The sequence below is a fragment of the Heliangelus exortis genome, chromosome 22 (assembly GCF_036169615.1).
Source record: "Heliangelus exortis chromosome 22, bHelExo1.hap1, whole genome shotgun sequence".
Taxonomy (NCBI): domain Eukaryota; kingdom Metazoa; phylum Chordata; class Aves; order Apodiformes; family Trochilidae; genus Heliangelus; species Heliangelus exortis.
The window spans coordinates 2,564,469-2,590,682 of record NC_092443.1 but is presented as its reverse complement, the minus strand read 5'-3'; the positions used below and the strand labels follow the sequence as shown (position 1 = coordinate 2,590,682).

At 44.0% G+C, this 26,214-nt stretch overlaps 1 protein-coding gene across 2 annotated transcripts in view; it reads left to right on the top strand.

The window, feature by feature from the left end:
• The window catches only part of ABL1 (ABL proto-oncogene 1, non-receptor tyrosine kinase), a 77,726-nt gene that overhangs the window by 32,860 nt on the left and 18,652 nt on the right, over positions 1-26,214 (top strand). Inside the window, exons 1-3 of one of the 2 annotated variants that reach the window (XM_071766539.1) lie at positions 11,576-12,202; positions 21,162-21,335; positions 22,069-22,364. In XM_071766539.1, the coding sequence (XP_071622640.1) occupies positions 12,118-12,202; positions 21,162-21,335; positions 22,069-22,364 (555 nt within the window). In that variant the 5' untranslated portion in view covers positions 11,576-12,117. Of the gene's footprint in view, positions 1-11,575; positions 12,203-21,161; positions 21,336-22,068; positions 22,365-26,214 lie in introns of those variants that run through there. The other variant, XM_071766538.1, reaches the window with a different exon arrangement.

The window sequence follows — 26,214 nt, the reverse complement described above, 5'->3', positions numbered from 1 at the left end:
ACCTCTCTGGGCACCTACCTCTTGCCAGCAAGTCTTGTGAAAGCAGCATCCCTTGGGATTCAGAGCAAGTGGTTGCCTGGCAGCAGAGACTGGGGTGATTGCCTAACCCAGGGCTGGCTGTGGGATGCTCAGTGAATGAGATTGAGAAAAGCTTCTCTGAGCAGGCAGGAGAGGGGTAGCACCAAGATAAAAGTAATATTTTTGTGGCTCTGGAGCTGCTGAGTTCAAGTCCTCTCCCTTTGCTACCACCTTGGGTGCCACTGGTTATCCAGATGAAACCCAAACCCAACAAAGGGGATAATTGGCCAAATTCTCTAAAACGACAATTTTTGCACATTCAGCCTCAGCTGGTTTTTGACCCTTAATACAGATGGTTTCACTTAATGTATTTTTTTTAAACAATCCCTGTTCCTGGAAGTGGTTTCAGGATAGGCTGTTCCTCACTGCTGCTCATGTTTGCTTTTGCTCAGGATATTCTGAGCAGCTTGAGGAGAGCAGATTCAGCAGAGGGCAGGAGCAGTGTTAAGAGGCAGTTGTGGAAACCTTTTTATTTTCCCATTAAGGTTTCCACGACTTGGTGGACTCCTTGCAGCTTTCAAGACTGAAGGTGGTTTGGAGCACTTTGTCCTTAAGCTGTAGAACTCACTGCATTTCTGTTATTCTTCTGCTGGCTTAGAGACCTCAGGGAGTCCCAGCACATTTCTCTCCCAGTTTGTCACCCCAGAAAGCCCCTTCCCCTTGGGTTTCCCCCATGGAATGAGCATCTTGGTGCTCTGACACACAAAACCCCCTCTCTTTTTCCTCTTGGATATAAACGAAACGTTTTGGTGGGAGAATTGAGAGCCCCTTTACCTTATTTATGAGGCCAACAGACTGAGGCTGTTCCTCCTAGCAGAGGTAGGAGAACATAGCAAAAAAATGATGAATCTCCCTTCCAGCTGGGCTCCTCCCCTGCTGGGACAGAGCATTTGTAACACAGCTTCAGGTGCTGAACTTGGTTGATTTTTATCTGGACAGAGTAAGAAGCATCAAAGCTGCCCATCCCCTGCAGGTAAAGTGATGCTCCAGAGTAACTTCTGAAAATAACCAGTTTCTGGAGAGCCAGGAATTCCTTTTTCTTTGGGTTTTTGAGCAAGGGAGCTCAGGCACAAAACCCCCTCTCTTTTTTTCTCTTGGATATAAACGAAACGTTTTGGTGGGAGGGGGAGAAAAAAAAATTATTATCCTTGGATCGAATTCCTTTTCATGTCTGCTTGGATTCCTGCATCTCCAGGCTTTTCCCAGGTTGTGCAGGATGGGTTGTTGATTTTGAACACACCCTGGGCAAGCTGTGAAAAGCCTGGAAGATCAAGAGCAGAGCTCAAGAGCAGGAGGAGTCTTTAAATCCTGCCCTCTGCCAGAGCCAGGCTGCTGCCAGCAGCTCCACACGATGGGAAGACTGGAATGCCCGATGGGAAGACTGGGAATGCCCTCCAAGTACGTGGGAAATGGGTTTGAGAAACTGGAAGTTGGCACTGGAAGTGGTGCTGAATGTTTCACACTCCCAGCAGTGGATCTCAAGGCTAGGACCTGATTTGTAATTAGCTGGTGCAGAAGCCAGGTGGCATGAAAACCTTCCATGTTTACAAAGCCAGGTAATTGGTTTATCTACAACTAGAGGAGAAATCTAAAGAAGAGTTGGGAATAAACCCATGGCATGATTATTCCTAGAGCATGTGATTAAGCTGAATGGTTAACTTTCTCCTTAATTTTTTCCCCCTTAATTTTTTCCCCCTTAATTTTTTCCCCCTTAATTTTTTCCCCCTTAATTTTTTCCCCCTTAATAATTTTTCCCCCTTAATTTTTTCCCCTGAATGTTTTTCCCCCTTAATTTCTTTCCCCTTAATTTCTTTCCCCTTAATTTTTTCCCCCTTAATTTTTTCCCCCTTAATTTTTTCCCCCTTAATTTTTTCCCCCTAATGTTTTTCCCCTTAATGTTTTTCCCCCTTAATTTCTTTCCCCTTAATTTCTTTCCCCTTAATTTCTTTCCCCTTAATTTTTTCCCCCTTAATTTTTTCCCCCTTAATTTTTTCCCCCTAATGTTTTTCCCCTTAATGTTTTTCCCCCTTAATTTCTTTCCCCTTAATTTCTTTCCCCTTAATTTCTTTCCCCTTAATTTCTTTCCCCTTAATTTCTTTCCCCTTAATTTCTTTCCCCTTAATTTCTTTCCCCTTAATTTTTCCCCCTTAACTTTTCCCCCTTAACTTTTCCCCCTTAACTTTTCCCCCTTAACTTTTCCCCCTTAACTTTTCCCCCTTAACTTTTCCCCCTTAACTTTTCCCCCTTAGTTTTTTCCCCCTTAGTTTTTTCCCCCTTAGTTTTTTCCCCCTTAGTTTTTTCCCCCTAGTTTTTTCCCCCTAGCTTTTCCCCTCGATTTCTTCCCCCTCAATTTCTTCCCCCTCAATTTCTTCCCCCTAACTTTTTTCCCCCTAAAATTATTTCCATCTTCAAATCCAGACCCCATTAGAGGAGTTGGCAGTGTTAGCAAAAGTGAACCAAACTATTAGCAGCTCTTTCCAAAACAAGAACCTGCTAATCCTCCCGGTGGCGTTCTGACATCCTTTATACAAGTACAACTAAAAAATGAGGATCACATAATCTGTGGGGTTTTTTTGCTCTCTGCTTTTTCTTGATCTTATAAATGATGTGTTGCATGGCTTAAAATCCTTTTGCATTACCTCTTTGGTATCTTCTGTGACTCCTCCAACATGCAGTGATGGATTGGCTTCATCCCCCCTTGGATTCCAGAGCTGCTGGAGCTTTCTAGTCCTCTGTCTTTCTCTAAACCTTCCTCTGCTTTCAGATTAATTTTAAAATAGGTTTTCCTGGCACCCTAAAGGCAGCGTGTGTTGGAGGGAGGGATTAGGGGAACACAGCAGCTCTTTCACCCCTCTGAAAATCTTCTGGCCCCATGCCAGGTGTGAGGCTGGCAAAGGCAGAGCTGGACCAAGGAAATTGGGACGTGTGGCCTAACAAAAACCACTTGGCTTTTACTTTGGTTTTTTTTTTCTACCACATGTTGCTTCAAGCCAGAGCCTTCCTTCTCCTTTAGTGGCACATTTGCTTGGCTGCTTTTGTCTGTTCACTTATCTTGTAGGCTTTTGTCTTTATTCTTGCAATAACTTGCTATAATGTTATTATATATATATAAAATGATATACATGATATTATATATTATATATTATATATATATTATATATTATATATCATATATTATATGCATTATATGCATTATACATATATATATATATATATATAAAATATTATATATATAATGTGTCTAACAGGGAAGCTTGAATCCACCATGAACTACTGAAGTGCTTTCTGCACTCCATTTCAGGGCTCATCCAGTAAACCCCAAGCTTTTATATCAGAGACCATCTGATGAAATCAAATCAAGGAGCTAAGAATATTGTACTTGGGCAGTATGTGGTGTTTTCCATTCCTCTTGTTGGGAGAGAGATGCAGTTTCAGGAAACTTAGGACATCATTTATTTGCTCTGGGAGTGCTGCATGACTTTTCCTTCATGGAGAAAGCAGGAATAAGGTAACACCAGAAGAGGTTGTATTAAAGGCTGACCATTTGCAGGAGTAACAAGGGGTGTTCTGAACTTAGGAATCACTGACACAAGACCTCGGGGTGGGCAGGAGCTCCATCAGATATGGGAAAATCTGAATTTAATTCTGGAGTGGTTGCATATTCTGCCTGGAACTTCATGGAACACAGGAGAGACCTGCAGAGGAGCTACAGCTGAACATCTCACTCCAGAAAGAGCTTCTCACAAAGCTGTGTGTCCAGAGAGCTTTTTATCTATCTATCTGCACATCTGGGGATCTGTCAGCTCTCTAGGAATTTCAGGCATTGCTTTTCCTAGATCCATCCTGGAGCATGGCCAGTTCCTGGGGGCTGGCTGAAAGATTTCCAGTTCAGGTGGAAGGAGGGCTCCCAGAGCTGACTCTGGGCTCTGTTTGATGCTCTCTGAATGATTAATGGATGCAGCTATATCTGCTCCACTCCTGCATTCACAGCTATTTTTGTTGGGTTTCTTTAGAGATACTTTTCTTTTCCCCTTCTTTTTCCCCTTCTTTTTCCCCTTCTTTTTCCCCCCTTCTTTTTCCCCCTTCTTTTTCCCCCCTTCTTTTTCCCCCTTCTTCTTCCCCCCTTCTTCTTCCCCCCTTCTTCTTCCCCCCTTCTTCTTCCCCCCTTCTTCTTCCCCCCTTCTTCTTCCCCCCTTCTTCTTCCCCCCTTCTTCTTCCCCCCTTCTTCTTCCCCCCTTCTTCTTCCCCCCTTCTTCTTCCCCCCTTCTTCTTCCCCCCTTCTTCTTCCCCCCTTCTTCTTCCCCCCTTCTTCTTCCCCCCTTCTTCTTCCCCCCTTCTTCTTCCCCCCTTCTTCTTCCCCCCTTCTTCTTCCCCCCTTCTTCTTCCCCCTTCCTCCCCCCTTTTCTGTCCCTGTCAGCACTGCAGGGACCCAGCTGAGCCTGCAGCTCCAGATGGGGCAGCTCAGAGGGTTCTGACTGGTGCCATTCAGTTCTCCCTCCTCACTTCCCTTTCTCTTCCCTCTGGGATGCAGGCAGACAAAATCCACAATCTTTATTCAGGCCAGGAGCTGTAAACCTCAGAGCACATGTAATGTATCTGCTCTGTGAATAGTTCTGATTAGTGATGGACAGGTAAGGGTGAAGAGGGAGTGAAAAGAAAGGAACTTTGGATTTCTCAAAATATGCAGAGAAGCAGAGTTGCTGCTGATTTCTCTTTTATGCTTTTCTTCTTTATCTTCTTGCCTCTTTTGCCTGGAAAGGCAGAAAATGTGAAGGTAATCCACAGTCTCGTGCCATTTTCTAAATCTAAATGCAAATATGACAAGGATTGTGCTCTGTGCATACCAGGAAACTCATTCTGGAAAGATTTAAGAAACCTTGCCCTGGTGAATGTGGCACCAGGCTTCTGCTTTGCCTTGATGCTACAACCTAGAGAGACTGTTACCTAGCTTAAAAAAAAAAAAAAAATCAAATTAAAATGCTTCTTTCATTGTGCTGTTACATTTGGTAATTGAAAAACAATCTTTTAAACCCTTGTGGAAGTTTAGCACTTGAACTGCACCTGTCTGTGCTGGGCACTGTGGGAGGGAAGTGGATACATCTTGGTTTTCTGCATCTTTGCTCCAGCTGGACCAGGCTGGAGGTGTACAGAGATTTTTATACTTCCCTTTCTTCACAGGGAAATAACTTGTTTCTCTCTGAAGTTTGTGCCTGTTGTCCCCAGAGAAAACACTGGTCCTGCCTTTATGCCACAGTACCAGCAGGGCTCTTAAAACTTCTGATGTAGCATCCTGACACCAAGATAAAATGCTCAGCTGTCTGGGGGAACCATTGCTGCAGGCAGTTCCAATTAAATGGAAGCTTTTCTGTTCTGGGAGTGGGTATTTAATTTCTTCTGCTGGGAATAATAAGCAATTCATGTTGTGGAGCACCAGGCACTTCACCTGCATATCTGAGGAAGGCTGAGAGTAGCTATTGAGGATGGATAAATACTGTATTTCAAAATAAATGACTGCTGATTCTTTTATAGAGCATCTTTTATACTTGTATAGATGTTTATATAGTTACAAAGGGTTTCTGCTTTCTTAAAATAATAGGAGCTGTGGGTGAATTAGTGAAGTCTTGAATTCATGATTGGAAGGCACTGGGTTTTTTAGGGGTTTGTTGTTGCTTTGTGTTTAAAAAAAAAAAGTTTATGGTGTGATCCTGTATCACTTTCTGTCCCCTGATCCTGATGGTGTTCAAAAGCAGAGTTTAGGATTAAATCCCCAGAGAAAAGTGATCCTTGGAGCTGAATTTCTCTTCCTCTCCTGTTGCTGTGTGTGTTCCTTGACATTTTCTGCATTTCAGAAAATGATCTCAATTTTGGCTGAATTACAGCTTAGGTGGCTGAGGAGTAGAGGAGGGGGGAAGCTTTTCCCTGCCCTGAAACAGCTCTGGAGATGTTAATATTGCTGTGAGTCCTTTGCATCCTCAACCTGAGCTAAATTTCTACCAGATTCGATGGATTATTTGTTTATTGGTGGATTATTATTATTTTCTCAGCAAGAGCTGACCCCATTCCTAGAGCTGTGCCCAGAGTGAAGCCCTCCCTTTGGGAGAAAAAATTCAGCACAAAATGGGGTGCAGAGAGGAAGGACCAGGGTTCAACCTTCCAGTCACATCCATTCCACAGCACAAAAAGGATTTTCACATTGGCCAGAGGGAAGGAGCTTGGTACAGGTTGATATTCCTGAAATATGAATGCCAAGGTGTGGGTGACAACCAAGGTGTGGGTGACAACCAAGGGGGTTTGGAGGCAGAGCTGGGGAAACCTCCCTGTTCTCCAGTCCCTGCTGGGTCTCCTGCAGCAGTGGCTCAGTAATTCTTGTTTTCTTTTCTTCCTCTCCCCTTCCACCCCCTCCTCATGTGTAATTTGATCTCTTAGGCCTGGTCTTCTGCTTTGGCAGATTTTTCAGCTCTTAAATGGAAGAAATTAACCACTTAGTGACTGTGGGGACTGAAACAGGTTTTATGGCTCCTCCTGGCTCTTCCTGCAGAAGTGCTCAGAATTGCCCAAGATATCCCCAGCAGTCACCAGCTTTTTTTTTTTTTTTTTTTTTAACCTCTGGTTTTAACTTTACTTGTTCATCTTCATTTCCTTGCCTTTCCACTCAGACGAAATACGGAAATGCTCCCACTCAAGATCTGAGTCAGTACTTGGCAAAGAAATGGCTTTAAAATTTATTTTCTGATGCTTTCCAAGTATGTATCTTTCCTGATTGTGTCCTGGCTGCCTGTGAGCCCTCTCTGCTTTGGTAGAAAATCCTGACCTTAAGTAGGATCCCTAAACTGAAGTGACTTCTATGGCACAGAAACTCCACGACCCTAATAAAATGCCCAGACAGTGGAAGTGAATACAGTGAGTGGGAGTTTGTGTGATTTTTTTATTTTTAGAAAGTTTTTACTTTTGTGTGTGTGTGTCTTTAAGGTAAGCTGCTGGTTTTTTCAGATCTGAAAAGTGCAAGATGCCTCTTTCTTTCTTTTTTTTTTTTTTTTTTTCCTTCCCCTGCAGATGTTTCAAAAAGCTTTTAATGGAAGAGGCCCACAACTTTTTCAGTGATTTTGAGGAGAGCCCCTTTGGACTTGAATTTAACGTTTCAGGCTTCAAATGCTAATACCCCAGGTAGTTCCCTGGGGAGCTCCTTTGTTGGTTTTTTTTTTTACATGAGTATGGTAAAGACAAACCACCAAAGTAGGAATTTAGTAGTACCCTCTGTCTTGTTACTATCTCTAAAAGAAGGACTCTACCCTCTTGCTTGGGAAGAATTTGGAACTGTTGGACATCCTCTTTGTGGAATTCCCCCACTTTTCAGCCACTTATATATATATATATATATATATATATATATATATATATATATATATAATATATATATATTATATACTTTATATATATATTTTTTATATATATATACACACACATGTGCACATATATACATGCACATATATATATATATATATTACACATATATACACACCACTATCTTCCCAAACGTTTGGCAATTTGTATCTAAGACTGGATGGAGTCCTTTAGTGGTGGAGGATCTGAAAACCCAAACTGGGATGTGTCAGACAAAGCTGGGCCAGCCCCCAGGAACAGGGAATGCTTCATTTGCTGTTGGATCAAAGCTCAGCTTTGTTACAGCTGTGGCTGTAGCACATCCTGGGGTCATTCATGGGTTTCAACCTCTGCTTCTCTGCTTGTTTATATAGAAAAATGTATTTTTAAGCAGGTAATAGTGTTAGAATGTGCTGTATCACTATGTGAAAGGTGTCAGCAGCAGAGCTGTGTAGTATGGCAGTGCTCCAGGGCATGGACTGATTTTTAATTATAAAGGCAGTGATGTGTGAATGCCCTAAATCACGTGTGACCTTATCACTTGCTAAGGAAAATGTATCTTAAAAATTATGTCCAGAGATAGCAGTGCTTTACAGCCTGCACTGAGTTAGTCTTCAGCTTCCATGGGGAACCCTCAGCTGCATTTACAGAAGGGCAGGATAAGGCAGAGGTAAAATCACAGCTCTAAAGAGGAATCTGCTCTTTTTCTTATTCCTTTGCTTTAACCACAGCTTTGTGCCCCTTCTGTTTTAAGTGACATTTACCATCCTGAAACAGCTGAACATCCTATCAAAAAAAAAAGCAAAAAAACAAAGCCTAGTGCAGGGCCTTCAAACTTTACCTTCCCATGTTTTCAGGAGAGGATTTGAAAACAAAAAACCAAAATTGAGCTCTGCTTTTAAATGGGTGAGGAGCACTCAAGCTGCTTTTATTGGAATCACAACAAAAGGAGCTCCAGCTGCTGGTGTTGGGGGGGATCATGCCAAAAACTCACTTTCTGCTCGTGGGGTCCTTTTGCTGCCACTGTCATGGGTGTGTGTGATAATTCTTTTTTGGAAGCATCCACCCTCCCATTTTAGATAGCTTAAAGAAGGTGAGGAACACAGAGCTGGCTGCTAGAAGGCAGCTGGCTACCCAGGTTTCTGCTCTTGGATGAGCACAAGCAATAAAGGCTGATGGATACTGGATTGCATTAGCAAGAGAGGAGCCAGCAGGTCGAAGGAAGTGATCATTTCCTTCTTTTTGGCACTTGTGAGGCCACATCTGGAGCACAGTGTCCAGCTCCCTCCTTCCCCCATAGCAGATGATGAGAAACTGGAAGGAATCTGCTGGGGGCTGAACAAGGTGATGCCCCTGGGGCCAAGAGAGCTGCAGGTTGGGAAGAGGAGGTGAAGGGGTCCCAGTGCTCTGGTAACCACCCCACAGGTGGCTGAGAGATTTCTTAGAGGTTCCCAGCAAAAGGAGGAGAAGCAACACCTTGCAGCAGGGCAAATCTGCATAGATGTAAGAGGATAAAAAGTGTTTTCACGTGGCCCAGCAGTCTCTGTTAAAGTTTAGAGGCAAAAAACCTGTACCAACCTCACCTTAGATAGCTCTGAGCAGCAGGTTGACCTTCAGAGCTTCTGAGGATTGCTCCCACCCAAAACTGTTTTGTCTTCTGCAACAGAGCCTGAGTTGGAGGTTGCAGCAGTCACCCTGGAGCCCCCAAATCTGCATGCTTTTCATGACTGATTTTATTCTAAGATGCCTGTGACAAAAAAGCATGAAAGAGATGAATAGATGTCAGCCCTAAGAGTAGCAGAATTTGTGTGACACTACCAGTATGGCTTTTCTGGCCATATCACCAGTTAATTTCATGGCATGTGGGACAGGCAGGGAGGGTATTTTGCTCCAAAGTATTTACAGCCTAGTTTGCCATCACACACAAGAGCAGACATTGAGGGATCAAGTTTGTAGCAGGGGGACCACACAAGCTCTTCTGGGTGGAAACATAAAGAGAATTAATTTGTTTATCTACAGAGGAAGTTCTGGCTCTTTGTGTGGAACTCCCTGAGTGGCTGTGTTTCTCCTGGGGTGAAGTTCTTCTCCAAGCTGGCTAATTTCAGTGGAGATGAGGCATTCTTCTGCTGGAATCAGAGCCCCAGGAGTTCATCAGGGATGTAATCCTCTTTAATTCTGCCCATGCTCATTGTGTGGACCTCAACTGTAATGGCTGGGTGGTGGGGATGGGGACAGGCTTTGTGCTCCTGGGATTCTCTATTCCTGCAGCTGAAGGAGAAGAGGGGTAGGGATGCTTCTCACATGAAAAAGGAGATGAATGATGTGTGCTCTGACAGTGTTAATTCACCCCAGCTCCCTAAACATGTGATGGGGGAGCTCCTCCTCTCATTTAAGTTTGCTCCTCCAAGCCTGCTCTTAACTATTTTTATTTTTTTTTTCCCCAGTACAATTCTGCACAAATTCTCTGCTGCAGTCACATCTAAAGCAAGGCGAGTGGGGATCAAGTAGAGAGGTGTTGGTTTCTCTTGAAACTCTCCTGTTGCCATAAAACAAAAATCCTTCTCCAGAAGTGGAGGGAGGAAGGAAGGGAGAGCATGGGGGGAACTGCATCCTTGTCTTCCTAATACATGTATGGGCTGCCAGAGGTTGGGGACTGGGTCTGGACCATCTAGATTAAGGAAATATCTAATTTCTCTTGCTGTTTCCTGGATTATTAAATATCCACATTAATTTTTTTTTTACTGAGAAAAAGCTTGAAACCACTTTGAACACCACACTGCCCTTACTGTGATCATTTCTCTGCTAAAAGTTACATGGTTTGTGGTGTTAAAAAAAAAAAAAAAAAAAAAGGCAAAAAAAAAAAAAAGCAGATGCTGTTATTACAGTTCAGTATGGGTTGAGAAAGACCAAGAATTTCTTTCCAAGCTGTCTTTCACAAGCACACCCCCTGGATCAGAACTCTGAAGCAAAGTAATGCTGTAAAATGATGTTTAAAAGAGTCTGAGCACTGTTTGGTGTTTCGGAAGCCTGGTCCTCAGATGCTGGAAGCATGCAGAGTTTTCCCTGAAGTATTAAATGTTTGAAAATGTTGGAGGGCAAAAGAGTGCTGGTCAGTAACCATGCCAAAACCAACTGTCAGATGTGAAGGGAGGAGGGGTAAAAATGAAGATTTGCTGCTTTGTTGATCCTGTGTGGGACACACCAAGTAACCCACACATGGTTTGTGGTAGGGTCTCCTTCCCAGGCCGTTTCCCCAGCCTCTCCCTTCTGCACCCTTGATGAACTCTGCACCCTTGAGCACCCCTTGCTCCAAGCAGCAACAGCACCTGAAGATTTGGGAAGTGAAAGGGGATTTTTTGAGTGGGAAATGGAATCGAATACACCCCCCTGATTTTCTATCTCATTTATAAAGATATATCTATGGAATATATATATATATATATATATATATATAAAATGTATAGAATAGAAATATATGTGACAGGAGGGATGGTTGTTTTAGGAAGGAGATGCATAATGAAAGCAATGTATCAAAAATCTCAAAACTGAAGAGCAGTAATGAATTAACACCCAGCCTTTAGAGAAATGCACAGTTTGTAGGGGGGAAAGAATAGTAGGTAAGGGAAGAAGGAAAACTTTAGGTCCCTTGTGTGGGAGCAGTAGTATCCTGTGAGTACCATTGCCTGAGCTGAGATTTCCTTCTCTTTGCCTGCAGTGATCCCAGGGATGCTCTGACTGCATCTCCTGGGCAGGACCTCTGGCTCCGTGGCAGTTTCTCTGCTGCTTTATGGTTGGCTTCCCCCAGTTACAAGACTCATTACTGAAACAATTCCCTTCCCACGCCGTGACGTGCTGTGCTTTTAAGACTTGGACTCCCTGCCTTGAACAGAGCCACTCACAAAACCACCCCAAAACCCCCCAAAAAGCAGCGTTATCCCCTCACCCTGCGTTTGCCCCCCTCCGGAACCCCGCAGGGCTCTCCCAACCGGGGGAAAACTTGTTGATTTTGTCCTTCTTCTTCTCCAGTGTTGGGAGAGGAGGCAGGCAGGAGGAGGGTTAAGGACTGAGGGCGTTTCTTGCCTGCCTGATGTCATGGAGGGAGGCAGGGGCTGAAGGGGGCCCTTTGTTGGCAGCCCAGACCTTGCTTGCACCCAGCACCCCCCGGCATGCGGGCAGCTGCCCCCAACCACTGCCAGGAGTGACCGACTGCCCAACTTGGTTGGCTTGGCTTATTTTTTTTTTTCTTCTTCTTTATTATTTCCCTTTCCCTCCCAACCTCCCCCCTCCCTCCCTTCCCTCTCTCCCGCCAAAAGAGTTGGGAAAGAGGGAAGATGGCTGGAGTTAACTCCCCGGGAGAGGAGATGCGGGGCCCCAGGATTTTCCGCCTTTCGGGCTCGCCCTTGTAATGGTTTTCAGAGCGTTGGATTTCTTTGATTTTTCCCTGGATATTTTGTTTTCGACTTTTCCTGGATCTTCCGGTTCTGACTTTTCCTGGATTTTTTCTTTTTTTTCTTAAGAGTCTTCCCAGATTTTATTTTTTCAACTTCTTTTTTTTTTTTTTTTTGTTAACTGGATAATTCACCAAACGCGAGAAGAAGCTGAAAGGGAAAGGAGGGGGGGAAGGGGGAAAACCAGACAGCTGAAGCCAAACTCTAACAAATGAAAATGTTGGAGATTTGCTTGAAATTGGTGGGTTGCAAATCCAAGAAAGGGCTTTCCTCCTCCTCCAGCTGCTACCTGGAAGGTGAGTACCCAAAATGGGGCTGGGGGTGAGCAGTAGCCCCCGGATTCCCAGCTCCTTGGGTCCCGGGGGGAACTGCTCAACCCCACTTATCCCAAACACAAGTTTTATCTCTTCCTTTCAAGTTGGAACCAGGCTTGTGGAGGGCACTGGGTCCTGGCCAGGTTGGGCTTTTTGCATGCCAGGGCCAAGGGGACTGAGGGGCATCCAGCCCCCAGGTGACTTTCATTAGCTGCAGGATACAAAGGGAGGGCAGCTCTACCATTTATGGTTGTAAAATGTCAAGTGATCTTATTGCTGAGCCCATAAACAAAGCTGTGGCTTTATCTTTGGGCCTCAACTTTAGTTTTTAATTTTTTTTTTTAATGCCCTGAGAAGTGTCTCCCTTATTTTGGACATGGGAGGAGGATGGGCAAACCACCTCCAGGCTCATGAAGAAAATTCAGATGAGGACATCAGTAAAATATTTTCACTGTGTGTTAATCCCTTTGGTTCACTTTGGTTACCCCCTTGTAACTTTGCTTTCCACAGGCACTGAACTGAATTTTCTTTCATATTTGCCTTTTTTTTTTTTTTTTTTTTTTAATTTGGGCCAAACCTGTGGTTATTTGTAGACACTGAAATGTTAAACACAGACTTGATCAGTCCAGATTGAAAGCCTGGGTGATAGAGTCACTGTGCTGGGGGATTTTGGGCTGAGCTCTTGCTTGGTGTGACCTCAAGCAAGTTTTTCACCCTGAGGACTTTACACCCCACCTGCAGAACAGCCCTAAGGCTCTCCCCATACACCCTGAACCTTTTTCACTGCTGGAGCAGGGCTGTGTCCATCCTGCCAGGGCAGCCTGGGCTTCTTCAACTTCTTTTGTGTTGCTGGTTGCTTGAGTAAAAATAATCTGCATGCCAGGAGGACGGTTCTGGCTCATCAAATCACAGGCAGGAAAGGCAGCAGCTGATTTCCCAGGGCCTATCACAACTCCCTCTTGCTCAACTCTCGAATATTCAGTGGAGAAATGGTCCTCGGAAATTCATAGGTTAGGAATCTCAAAGCCTACAAATGGCTTCTCGTGGCAAAAAAAAAAAAAAAAAAAGAAAGAAAAGAAAGCAAAAATTCGGCTTAAAGAGTCTGTGTTCATCAGCTGCATTTAGTGGGTCTGAAGAATTTTCTGTTGTCTGAACAGTTTCCAGAGGGCTTTATTTATTTAAAGTTTCAGCAACTTAATGGGAGGAGGATGTGTCTGAATAGTTCTTTTTTTTTTTTTTTTTTTCCTTCCTTTTTTTTTTTTTCTTTTTTTAATGCAAATGAATTATTCTGCCCTCTTCTGGGTCTCTAAACCCTCAGTCTGTGTCCCTTTCCCCTGGCATTGCTCAGGCAGAGTCAGGCTCTGTGTCTGGGCCTCTCCTTTCTCTGCACTTGGATCTTTCAACACCACCCTGGGAGAACAGACAGAGCATTTGGGGCCTCTCTTCCCTGCAGAGGTGGATGCTGAGGGATGATGTTACAGGGGTGGTACTCTGACTGTTCTGAAAGTTTTCTCTTTTGTGCCTGGGCTACAACCACTCCTCCCTCCCCACTTTGCAGTATATTAAAGGTTAGAGCATGGTTTGGCTTGTACCACTTCCCAACATGATCCTGGACACCCTGTTGTAATATTTCTGCCTTCAGCTGAGAGTGGCTGTGTATTTATTTTTTTTTTTCCTGATGAGATAGGAAATGAGCACTGAAAGCAACTTTTAAATGAATTTCTTTCAAAGTAGCTCCCTCCTCAGCTCAGCCTGGGGTAAACCTTGAAACCAGCACCCAGGTGGAATATTAAAGGTGAACAAAAGGCAGCCCAGAACGCACCATTCTCAACTGTAAGTCTCTTGGAAAGCCAGGGGAGAAGTGAGAATCTGGTGAGGGAATAGGGGGGACTGTAAAAAAAAAAAAAAAAAAAGAAAAAGGAGAAAAAAAAAAAAAAGACTTTCTGTTATTCATTTCCAAAGCTTGAAGGCTTGAAGGTCCCCACATGAGCAAATAAAAGGGAACAAGTAAAAATTCACTTAAATTATTAGCCTTCAGAAGATAACAAGGTTTTCTATATAATATTTAATTATATTTGGTATGTTAATTGATAGCTACCACTTAAGTCCTACAAAGGGCAGACTGACTGATGGTGGGAAAGGGACAGGCTTGTGTCCAGAGCCCCACACCAGGGTCCTGGATCCCTGGAAAAAGGATGTAATGGTCAGTCCATTCCCTGTGTGTCCCACAGCCTCACTGAGGCCTCTGGGAGGATTAAGGAGATGATGGTGATACCATTGGAGGCTTTAACTCTGCTCTTGTTATCTTAGCTGTCTGGGAAGCTGTTGAGGACACAGGGGAAAAGCTGAAAGTTTCTTTACTGTAGTAGACTGTGAAACTTTAAGCATAAAAGCTTAGAGGATTAAAGGTCCATTAGTTGCAGTGGGGAGAACAGATTTCAATTTACCTAACTCAATTTTTTATTTTGGTTTTCATGGGTTAACAAAAACTTGAGAGTGTTTGTTTCTTTGAATAGCAGCAAAAAATCCTATTTGTTGCCTTTTTAAACACACTTCTTGAAAATACTGTATCCAGGTTGGGTTTGATGGAAGGCTGATGGAGAGTGTGGGTGTAGGTAGGTGTTTTTTGACCAGATAATTAGAAATCTTTGGGGTTTTGTTGGTTTTTTTTTTTTCCATGGTGGTCTTCTGAATGGTTTTTATGCTCTGTTAGCTTGCAGGAATGAGGATTGTTTGTGGTGGCCTCTGTGGAGGGGTGGCAGGTGGTGCACCCCATGGCTGGGTGCTTTGCTGTGTATGGCTGGGCTTCCCTGCTTGCTGAAAAAGTTGAGACCTCTTCTTAAATTTGATCTAAAATCAGTTTAAACTGGTTCTAACAACGACTGAGATTTCATGTTGCTGTTTGACCTGGCTGGCCATTTTTTTTGCTGTCTTTTCTACTCCCAGGAGTAAACAGAATTCTGAAACGTGAGAGATGTGAATTTCTGTCGTCTGCTTTCTCCTTTCTGCCTTTGCCAAACTGAATAATTCCTCACCCACTTCACACCAAGAAAGGGTAAAGAGGAGAAGGGAAGAGGCACAGCACGTACTGCTGCCAATCTGATCTGGAAAACAGAACGTGTCCATGGCCCAAATAGGGGCTGAAACAGTCTTGCTGCCTTTTTGGGCTTGCTCTGCCACCGAAAGGCAGAAGCCTTGTTTAAAATCTGTCAGGGTTCTCAGGAAAGTTTAAAATCTGCTGGGGGGGCACTGGTTAAACTCCTTTGTTTTTTAACTGAAATGATTTCTCTCCTGCCAGCTGTCAGATTCTCTCTCTTTTTTTTCTTCTTTTTTTTCTTCTTTTTTTTCTTCTTTTTTTTTTCTTCTTTTTTTTCCTCTTTTTTTTTCTTCTTTTTTTTCCTCTTTTTTTTCTTCTTTTTTTTCTTCTTTTTTTTCTTCTTTTTTTTCTTCTTTTTTTTCTTCTTTTTTTTTCTTTTTTTTTTTTCTAAGCGTTTCTTGTTACAGAATAGAGGAGCCTGGAGCCATTGCCCTTTTCCTGGAGAGTTTTCTTTTTTTATGAGTTGGGCACCTATTAAACCAATCCCAAATCTTCAATGCCAGCAACTTTTCCTGCCCTGGTGTTGCTGGAATCAGGGGGCAACCTGATAGGAAGAGATAGTTCATGATGTGTTGTTCCCTCCCTTCTCTTTGTTTGCTCTCCTCACTCTTCTGTGTTCCTCACCTCACTCAGTAGAATTCTTGCTTTTAAATATGTTTCTGCCTTTGGAAGGTCTTCCTAGTTATGTGCTTTTTTTTCCAGCAGTTCTCACCTGTCCCATCATTAATTAAAAATTCTGGCTGATGCTGCTTGCTCCCATTTCCCATGGGAAGGTTTACACTTTCCTAAGAAGAGTTGTGGTTGTCTTCAGAGCTCAAAGTAATCATCCACAGACATTTTTGTCCTTCCCAGAGCAGTCTGGGGATTCTTAGTAACAGAGAGCAATAGAATAGTAAATCTGCATTAGTCTAGCTTGGTGCTTTGTGTCCCCAGGGCTCAGAAATGGAAAAACTTCCCTGATTCTGTAAATAAGGAAACTGAAGCAAAAATTGAAGAGGTAAAGTTTTCAGAAGTAGGCAGTGTTACTGAAATTCACCTGGATCTTATTTTCCTCTTCCTCTCCCAGAAGTTCTAACCTCAAGTCAGGAAGCAGTTTGCTGGCAGATTTTGGGGGGGAATAAAATCCAAATTTCTGCCATACTCACAGCTCCATTCCAAACATCTACAGCTGGCTGGAGAAAACAGTATTTACCATGTCACTAATGGGTTGTGAATGGGATAAACTCAGTGAGTGAACTGGAGTGGAGTCTGCAGGCTAATACAAGAATCACATCTAAAACCCCCAACCAAACAAACCAATCAATCAAACAAACAAACAAAAAAAAACAATGCAAGCCCCAAGATTATTACATAATCTCTTGGAAGAGTGGGAAAAATCCACTTCATTGGGGTGCTGAGCCTTAGGCAGGGTAAAACCCTGCAGCTGACTGTCAGGGCCTGAGCCTGAATTAAAATATGAAACCTTCCTTCTATTTGGGAAGATCTTATATAAGATATATGTATTTTTAAAGAATCTGTATTCCATCAGGGACATGGAATCTTTGAGGGTCACTAAGGAAATAGTGGAAGAGAGAGGTTCCATCATATGTGCTCAGATTTAGGGACGTTTGGATGCATTAAATCTACAGAATTAAATCTTCTGCCATTTATCATCGTTTTTTCCCAGGGAAAGAAGAGCAGGGGTAATGTAGGGAAAGGAGAAGCTTTAGACAGCAAGTGCTGTACCTGTGGAGAGGTTACTGGATGTGTTCTGTGCTCCCTTGCTCTACAAGCCTGGTGGAAAAAGAGCCAGCAGAGTTTGTAAGAGGACAGGATGTTTGGTTTGCAGGGAGAGAGGAGGTCTCTGCCTTCCCTGGGGACTGTCAGCTCTGGAGGAGCTGAGTGTAAATTTGTGCTTCTGCCTCTTTGCCAGCCCTTTCCTTACATTATGAAGGAAATTTGCTCCCCATTGGTCTGGACCAGAGTGGTTCATATCAGAGAATGGTTCTTACACAGTCCCTAGCAGTGATTCATGGCTGCATAAAAACAGTAATTACCAGGAAATAGTTACACTTACGGAACCTTTTTGTGTGAAAATGTAAATATCTCCTTGTAAAAGCTTAATTTAAAGGGGAAATGAAGGCATTCTTATGGCTAATGCCTCAAAATGAAAGCTGCTGTTGTCTTACTTTGGAGGCTGCTCCACTTTTTTAGTGAAGAGTCATCATTTAGTTGGCGTTGGTGAAGGACTGGATTACAGAATTGCCTCTGGACTCCTCCCAGGAATCCAGGTGTCATCTGGAGAATGCAGTGATCAAAGTAATAAATTACAGTCTTGCTGGGATGCAGCAGAAGACAAAGTGGAAGGAATCACAGCACAGAGATAATAGATTGAATTATGCTTGCTTCCTGCCCCATCACCACACCAGGATACCCACCTGTAGGGACAGCAACCAGGCTGATTTATTAGGAGGAATCTGGCTCATTGAAGAGCTCAACAGTGCTGTAAAATTAGAGATAAAACCAGTAATATAATGAAGGAACTGTGTTGTGTTGAAAAAGATCTTTTCTATGTATGAACAGCAATGTCTAATTCCTGCTCTGCAATATCTGAGTGGGTTTACCAGGGATAGATACTGCTGACAGCTGCCTGTATGTGGCTCCCAGATGGATACGTCCTGTCTGCTTCTCTTCTTTCATGCTTTTGTGTCCTGAGTCTGCTGACAGCCTCCTCTTGGGACCTAGACCTTTAAAAGTAGATTTTGTCATGGTCCATCAAGCTTCTGCTACACTCAGGTCACCACAACTCTTGCTCTTTCCTTTACGCTCTTCGTGTTGGCTCAGGACCTCATCCTTTCTTTCTGCTCTTCAAGCTTCATCACCTCCCCCATCCCAGTTCTTAACCTGAGGTTCCCAGCAGCCCCAACCCATCCCAAGGGTTGGGTGATGAATCTCCCCATGGTTCTCTCCCACGTGGCAGTGTTGTGTTCCTCTGGTGGGGTCAGCACGTGGGACTCAACTGGGAGAGGACACCAGCCTGTGCACAGCATCCTAGAGGTTCACTTAGGGGGGGGGGATTTGTGTGGTTTTCCAGCTTAGCAAATCCTCATCCGTTTATTTAACAGCTGATCCTTGGCTTTGCAGACAATTATCACTGAGTCAGTGTTTGGAGGAATGTCACTGAACAAAACCAACCTTCCTTGACTTCCCCACCGCAGCTCGTGGGTGTTCTCAGGGGCTGACACTCTGTTGTCTCATGGTCTGAGCTGAAGCTCATGCCTTGGCATCCCTGTTTAATGAGTCAGGCCCAGCACTGCCATGGCCTGGGCAGGAGGAAGGGATTCTTGTGGAGCTCTTGGCTTTCCTCCTGCAGCCCCATCCCTGGCCGTGTATCAGCCATCCTACACTGGAGCTGGAGAGGAGCCTGCCTTGGATTTCCTGCCTTCCTCTCCAAGAAGTCCCCTGGGGAGGGAGGCATTTTCCTGCCTAATGGAGGTGATGGTTCATCCCACCACACACCACGTGTTGGTTTGTTCATGTTTGGGGGGAGAGCATCCCAGCCTTGCTCCTTGCTGGGGTTGTGTGTCTGCTGCTCTCTGTAGGTCTCTGCTGTCTGTCTGTCCCAGGTGTTTTCTGATGCTGGAACTCTTGGAGTACCTCCAGTCACTGCAGCACCCTGGGTTTGATAAGGGAGCTTAATGGGCTTGAGAGGATCAAAGTGTTTTCACGGTAAAATTATTACAGCTTAATTTTCTGAAAGTGGATTTGCTGTTTCTTTTCTCACTGAAGCAAACCCAGGCTATTAAAATGTGTTCTGCAGGCAGCAGGAGGGGGAAGCAAGGACAGCAAGGTGCCTTAAAAACCACCCAACACATCACCACCTTTTCTGACTATGGAATCGTTTAGAGAGCAGAATTTTTTGGCTCCTCTAACTCACCATAAAAACATATTTCCCTGCAGATATGGTTTGGCTGGGAAACCAGGCCCAGCAGTACCAGGCCCAGCAGTATTTTGCTGTTCTGCTCTCTGCCCACCTCACTATTGCCTTTTCCAAAGAATACACAAGTCATTGAATCACAGAATTGCTCAGGCTGGAAAAGAGCTCCAAGATCATTGAGTCCAGCCTTGTCCTGACCCTATTACCCTATTCCTGATGACCCACCACTAAACCATGTCCCCAGGCACCACATCCAGGTGATTTTTAAACACATTCAGGGAATTAAGTGTCTGTAAGTAATTACTCACTGAGCTTTTACCAGTGGTGATCTGAGCAACACATCCTGGATGCCAGGATAAGCTTAGAAAATCATGGGATTAGTTATTGCTTCTTGGGTTGGTTTGTGTGTTTTCCTTGTTGTTTGGTTTGGTTGGTTTTGGTTTTGTTTTTTTTTTTAGAATTTCCGTGTTGGGAAATGTATTTTGGACCTGCCCCAATCCACTTCTGACTTCCATACATTTTCTGGTGTCAATCCTGTCAGTTCTTCATTGGTTTACTGGTGGAGATTATACTGGATTTCCAGACCAGACAAGCAGTAGTGTTAAAACCAGACTTTTATGCCATTTCATCTACACAGCAGCCCTTTGCTTGTTGGTGTCACCAGTGTGGGACCTGTGCTCCCGGGTGACCTGATCACGTAGAAGACACTTGGCCTGGGATTTCTCCCTCTAGAGCCCTGTGGTATGGGCAGAAGAGGGATTCAGGGGAGCAGGGGGGACTGATGCTGAGTAATGAAGAAGAATTTCATGTGGCAAGGGGCCAGGTGTGACAGTGACAGTGCTGTGTTTCCTGTCCCCATGGCTGCAGTGCCGTGCTGGGTTGTGTGCCGTGCTGTGACCTCGCCTGGTGAACTTAGCCAGATGGAAAATAACCCTTCAAACCCAAAAGATTTTCACAACTTCTTGTTGTGGGTTTCTGCCAGCACACAGTCACCCACCAGGCTGTCAGCACAGCTTTGGGTTGGGGGACAGAACTTCAGAGTTAGGGGACACAGCTGGGAGCATCGCTGCTCCTGAATCGTGGTCTGGAGGGGAGGGTTTGCAGGACCAACTGCAATAAAATTCCCTGAGGTCTTTGGGCTTGCTTGGGATTTGGTGAATTTACACTCCTGATGTGCTGCATTGCACAAACACCTATGGTGATTGGTTTTTTACTCACCTGTGGAGCTCAGTTGGTAGGAATCTTTCTGGAGGTGGCTCAGGGTTCCTAAAAATATTGAAAACTGTGTGAAGCGTGCTTGCAGTGGTGCTCTGGTTACAAGAGTGGCAGGCAGGAGAGAAAGCAATAAAAAAAGACACAGCCTTGTTCTCAAATAAGAAGAGAAATGATTGAAAACACTGTGAAAAACAAAAGTATGCATCTTGTTCCTAAATACCACATCTGATAAAATCCTGCCCTGCCTGGCTCTCGGTGCTGCGTGTTCTGCCCGTTTCATTTATAGCATAATTAAGGGATTTACCTTTTAAAGGTCTTGAGTTTGTTTTCAAATCTAACCATTCCTGCAGTTAAGCATGAGCCAAAGGATTTAGAAGCAGCAAACAGTCTACGTGAGCAGCATTTAGTGGAGGGAAGGAAGGAGGTAGGTAGGGAGAGGAGCTTCCCCTCTCCTGCCAGCAGTGGGAGGCAGGAGCTGGGGGCCCGGGACAGGTTTGGGGGGACAGCTCTGGAGCAAGGGTGTCCTGCCTGTGTGGCAGGAGAGCTGCATTAAAGAACTGTCTGTATCTATGTAAAGAACATGTCCTGTGAAGCATGAGGAGCACACATGTCAAGATACAGTGCAAATCAGAAAATCAGAGCACACGCGGGTCAGCCAGATGGCTTTTATCAGCAAAGATGAACCTGTTTTTTCCTCTCTTTTCCTCCTCCAGAAGCCCTCCAGAGACCAGTAGTATCAGACTTTGAGCCCCAGGGTCTGAGTGAAGCAGCTCGCTGGAACTCCAAGGAAAACCTTCTGTCCTGTCCTAGTGAAAATGACCCCCACCTCTTTGTTGCACTGTATGATTTTGTGGCGAGTGGGGACAACACTCTCAGCATAACTAAAGGTAAGGTAGCTGGGCAAAAGGGTACTGGGAGAGTGTGAGAAGGCATAGAAAGAAAAGTCACTGTGGAATAACTGAGTTACACACTAAAGCCTATGGAATTTTTTTACTGTGGGAATTCTTCTTAAACAAATACAAACATTTCACAGAGTCATAACCTTTTAAAAGGTTAAAACTGTCTGAAGCTTTTGCATTTGGGCAAGAAACTGTTTGCAAAAACCAAGGTCTCCATTAAGAGCAAAAATTTGAACTGATAAATTAAACTAAGCTGACTTTAGAGGCTGGCCTCTGTCATTTTCATAGCTCTCCAAAACAGAGTCAGTGTATGAAAAATGACTGTTACAGATCTACTGTTTTCTTACTTGCTCCTTATGTGTACTCCAAGTCGCATCTGCTTACCTTGCTAATTGAAAATATTTTTTAATTGTTTATCTAGTGCTTGTCCAGCCCCATCAAGCTAGCTCTGTTTAAGTAATATTTGATGGATTAATTTTTTTAATTCAAGCCATATCAGGGCTGCTGCAGAACTGCACGAGAGCCTAACAAAGTCCTGAAGCATGTGTGTGACCTAATTTGTCTTTGAGGGGTCCACTGAAGCTTAAAGAAAAACACATGCTCCCTGCTCAGGCAGATACCTATTCTTGTTGTAGATGAGTTAAAGATCTGTCAGCCAGAAAAAACCCATCTTTCCAGCTCCCAGGTTTGCCATGTCTTAAGTGTTTTTTCTTGTGCTAAGGTGAAAAGCTCCGTGTCCTGGGCTACAATCACAACGGGGAATGGTGCGAGGCTCAAACGAAGAACGGACAAGGCTGGGTGCCCAGCAACTACATCACCCCAGTGAATAGTTTGGAAAAGCATTCCTGGTATCATGGACCAGTGTCTCGGAATGCTGCTGAGTACCTGCTGAGCAGTGGGATCAATGGCAGCTTTCTTGTACGAGAGAGTGAGAGCAGTCCAGGACAGAGATCTATTTCCCTGCGATACGAAGGAAGGGTGTACCACTACAGAATAAACACTGCATCAGATGGAAAGGTAGGCTTGCAGGCTACCCAAACCATGAAATCAAACTTGATCAGGAGACTTGGTCTGCTAACTGCACGAGAGCAATGAGCAGGGATTGAACTGAGCAGTTCTGAACCCTGATCGTGATGTTTATGGTCTGTGCTTACAGTAAAATCCTGCCTGTCACCTCTGTGACAAAACAGGTTGATCCTTTTAGCAAACGTCTGGTGAGGTATAAAGCAGCTCAGTAGTGGAGCAGTTTAAGGAGATACTAGAGTTACATCAGAGCTGAATGTAATAGATACCCTTAATAAGAGATTCTGTGGGTGAATTCATGTCCTGGATGTTCAAAAGATAATCTCTGCAACTGCCAAACAGAAAAGTCAGTGCCTCTTGTTAGGTATCCTGGAAATATTAGGGACCCTGAGCTATGCTGCAGTATTTTTAACTACTGTTTTGATTTCTCTACAGTATTTCAGCGTGATCATTGGAGACGGGTAGGCAATTTCACTTTTATATGAGCCCAGTCTCTAGTTTCTTCATTTTTTTTTTCCCTAGACCCTTGTGTGCTGTAGCAGTGTTGCAATGCCGTGCTTAGTGGATGCTGCAGAGAAATGTTAGCATAAAAGTGTAGTTTTCTACAGATTTTTTTTTTTTGTTTGAATTTCATGGAAACATTTCTGCTGGCATTGGGTTTTCAAAAATCTTGGTTTTAACACATCTATTTTAAACAGTGTCTCTTGATATCCTGTGCAGAAGTTGAAGTGTGGGTCTGGAGCATGGCTGCTGAGGCTCTTCTTGCCAGCATCTGGTAGATGACAGATTCTGTGCCATTAAAGTACTTCAAAAGAAAAGAATAAAAACCAAAACCAAGTATAGTAGTGGCCCAATGTGGCCAAATTTCCTTTGCCCTGCAAAAGTTTTGTTCTTACAGCATTTTTTGACAGCAAATTCTTTAAGATGAAAACATAGGAGGAATCATAGTGTTTCCTATTTATCAGACTTGCCACTCTAAAATCTTTAAGAAGATAACCAGATTTTTTTTAAGAAGATAAAAAAGACAATCTTTTTGGTAAGATTTTTTTTTTAAAGATAAAATTTAAAAGATAAACTTTTTGTTTACTTTAGTAAAGAGATTGTAACTGATACAATTCTGACCATGTTATTTAATGCAGCCTATTTCCAAGTTATGATTCCTTGATTCTTCCTTTTTCCTCCCATGCAGACACAATCTGTGGTCAGAATCAGCACTGGGAAATGCTGACATGCAGCATGCTTGGAGGAGGACTACATGGCAGTCTGGAATATTGTTCTTCCTCCTGTTTCTGTAGTGGATATTCCTTCCATTCACACTGATGCTGGCAGATGAGCAATGTTCACATGTGAACATTTTGAACCCAGGCCTCCTTCAGTTGGTGTAAATAAGCATGTGTCCATGATGTGACAGCACATGGTCTCCATTTTAGCTGGAAAAGGGGTTATGGAAAAGGGGATATGCAGGCTTTTATCTCAGCAGAACTGATTTTTTTAATATATATCACCAAAAAAAAAAAAAAAAAATTCTGCAGAGCTACAATCACCCATTCAGGTCTCCATTAGCCAGGTTAACTGTTCATTTTCCACAAAGTTTAAATTGATGTTTTTGAGAAATGGTGAAGGTCAGCACCAGGCACTGAAGCAGAGCTGCAGCTGATGGAAATAACAGCATCAAAATGTGGCAGTGACCAAGCACTGTGGCTCCTGGGCTTTGGCTGCTCATGATGACAGAGGTAGAGCCAGAGCACTCCCTGGTGCCAGTGTCCCTGCAGAAGAGACAGCTCAGTGGAAACCCCATCAGTTCCAGTTTGTGTTAATGAGCTGGGCAGTGAATTGCAGCAGCTTAGCAGCAGATGTGCTGCCTGCTCTGCTGCTGGGCTTGGAGGACACTGTGCTCTTCCAGCACCCTGTCCCCAGCTGTCAAAGCTGAAGAGCTGGGAAGAGAAACAGCTAATATCCTTGCTTTTCCCTCTGCAAAATGGAGCTTGCTGGAGCAAGTCCCCTGCTCTGAGCAGCTTGTGTCTCACTCTATTACCTGCTTTGCAGCAGAGCATGGCTTTGCTGATGGAAAGCACTTCCCTTCAACTCCCTGAGCACCTGGGGCCCTCCCAGCCTGCTGGATCATTATTCAGACTGTCCAGGGAATTTAATATCTGGAAGTGCAGCAATGAGGATGAATGGCTTTGGGGGGGATCATATCCTGTGGCTGAGAGAAGACACTGCCAGGAGAAAAGAGGTATTAGAGAAATGTGTGGAGCCACTGCTGCGTGGTGCTGAGCATCATACAGCATTGCCAGGCTTATCCTGGGAAAAATGGAAGAGTCTAGGAAGAAAATCAGAGGTGTGCATGATTTAATTTTAGCACAGTTCATACTCAGTGCATTGGAGTTCAAAAATCTTCAAAGAAAAAAAAAAAATTGCTCAGGAAATTTTTTCTTTATTTCCCAATTGAGTGGATCGTGTTCTTCTGGACCACCTCTGAATGTTTTTGTTGTTTTTTTTTTAATAAGGAAGGCATTAAAAGTGACCTTTCTTGATTTGACTGGCACTGTGCAGCCAGTCATCTGGTAAACCACTTCCGTGGTACAGAGGACTTGGTTTTCCTGACTTGATAGTACTTGAGGCAAAGCTCCTGTTGAGTGACCCAACTGAATAAACAGCTCTGCCCAGCCAGTTCTTCAGATCCTGCTGTCCTCAGCATTAAGGACTTGGGACTCGTGTCCTGCTTGAGCCTCTCAGAGCCTCCAGTGGCTGAACTGAATGCAGACTCACTCCTTTATCCTGGCCCTTTATGGATTTTTGGGTTGGATGATCAGTTTTGTCCACTGACTGGGGGGGGGGAATGAGGTTGAAGATGAGTTGGAGGTTAGTGTGGGCCTGTTTAACCACCTTTATAAAATAGACTGAACAGGAAAAAAAGATGTGAGCTGGTGGCAGAAGCTGCAGGTGTGTGGCTCACCTGTACAACCCTTGGACCAGTATTAGTTTGTAGGAACAAATGCACCAGTTGCCCCAGGAACATGTCAGCAGCATAGCCAGGAGGCAAACTCTGTGAGTCCCTACAGAACCAGAACCCCTGATCCTGTTCCCTCTGGATATGTGCAGTTAGCAGCCCCAGGACCTTTTCTTGGGGGCAGTTAGCCAGAAAGCAGCTGGAATTCAGGCTTGGCACTTCACCAGGGTCAGCAGAGCAGGGGGATTGGAGTGAAAAATCAGAATAATCTGTGTACAGGACACACTGGGCTGCCTGGGCAGGGTGCTGCATCATCTCCTTGTGCTCCACATTCCTGTAACTCTGATTTGCAGTTGGGAAGTGGAGCCCTTAGGAGTCAGTGTTGAGATGTAATCACTGAAAGGTCAGAAAAACTCTGCCTACAGAAGGAGCACATTTAGTGGGTGGAGGTGGCTTTTGAATGGAAATAGAAAACTTCATGTGTGTTAAGGCATGGAATGGTGTTGTCCTGGGGCTGGGCAGGGTGATCCTGCTGTGTACTCCACCCTGCTACAGGTTTGACACCTTTGGCCATTTATTTAACCTCTTTCTCCATCTGTAACAAGATCACCTCACCTGTCACACAAAATCTCTAGTTTCCCTGAGATTTCAAGATTGTGAGATAATCATAAAAGCATGGGCAGCATCCTTCTCCATATCCCTCTAATACTTCCAAGGGATCCTGAAGTTCAGCATAATTTTCCATAGTTTTATATTTTAGTCCTCAGTCTACCATGTGAACTGCTCATACCCCAGTTAGTACTGGAAGTTGCTCTCAAACAGGTATGGCTTGTTTTAATTTGTGGTTGTACTGGCTAATGCTGGGTGGCCCAAGCCATGCAGCTGCCAGAG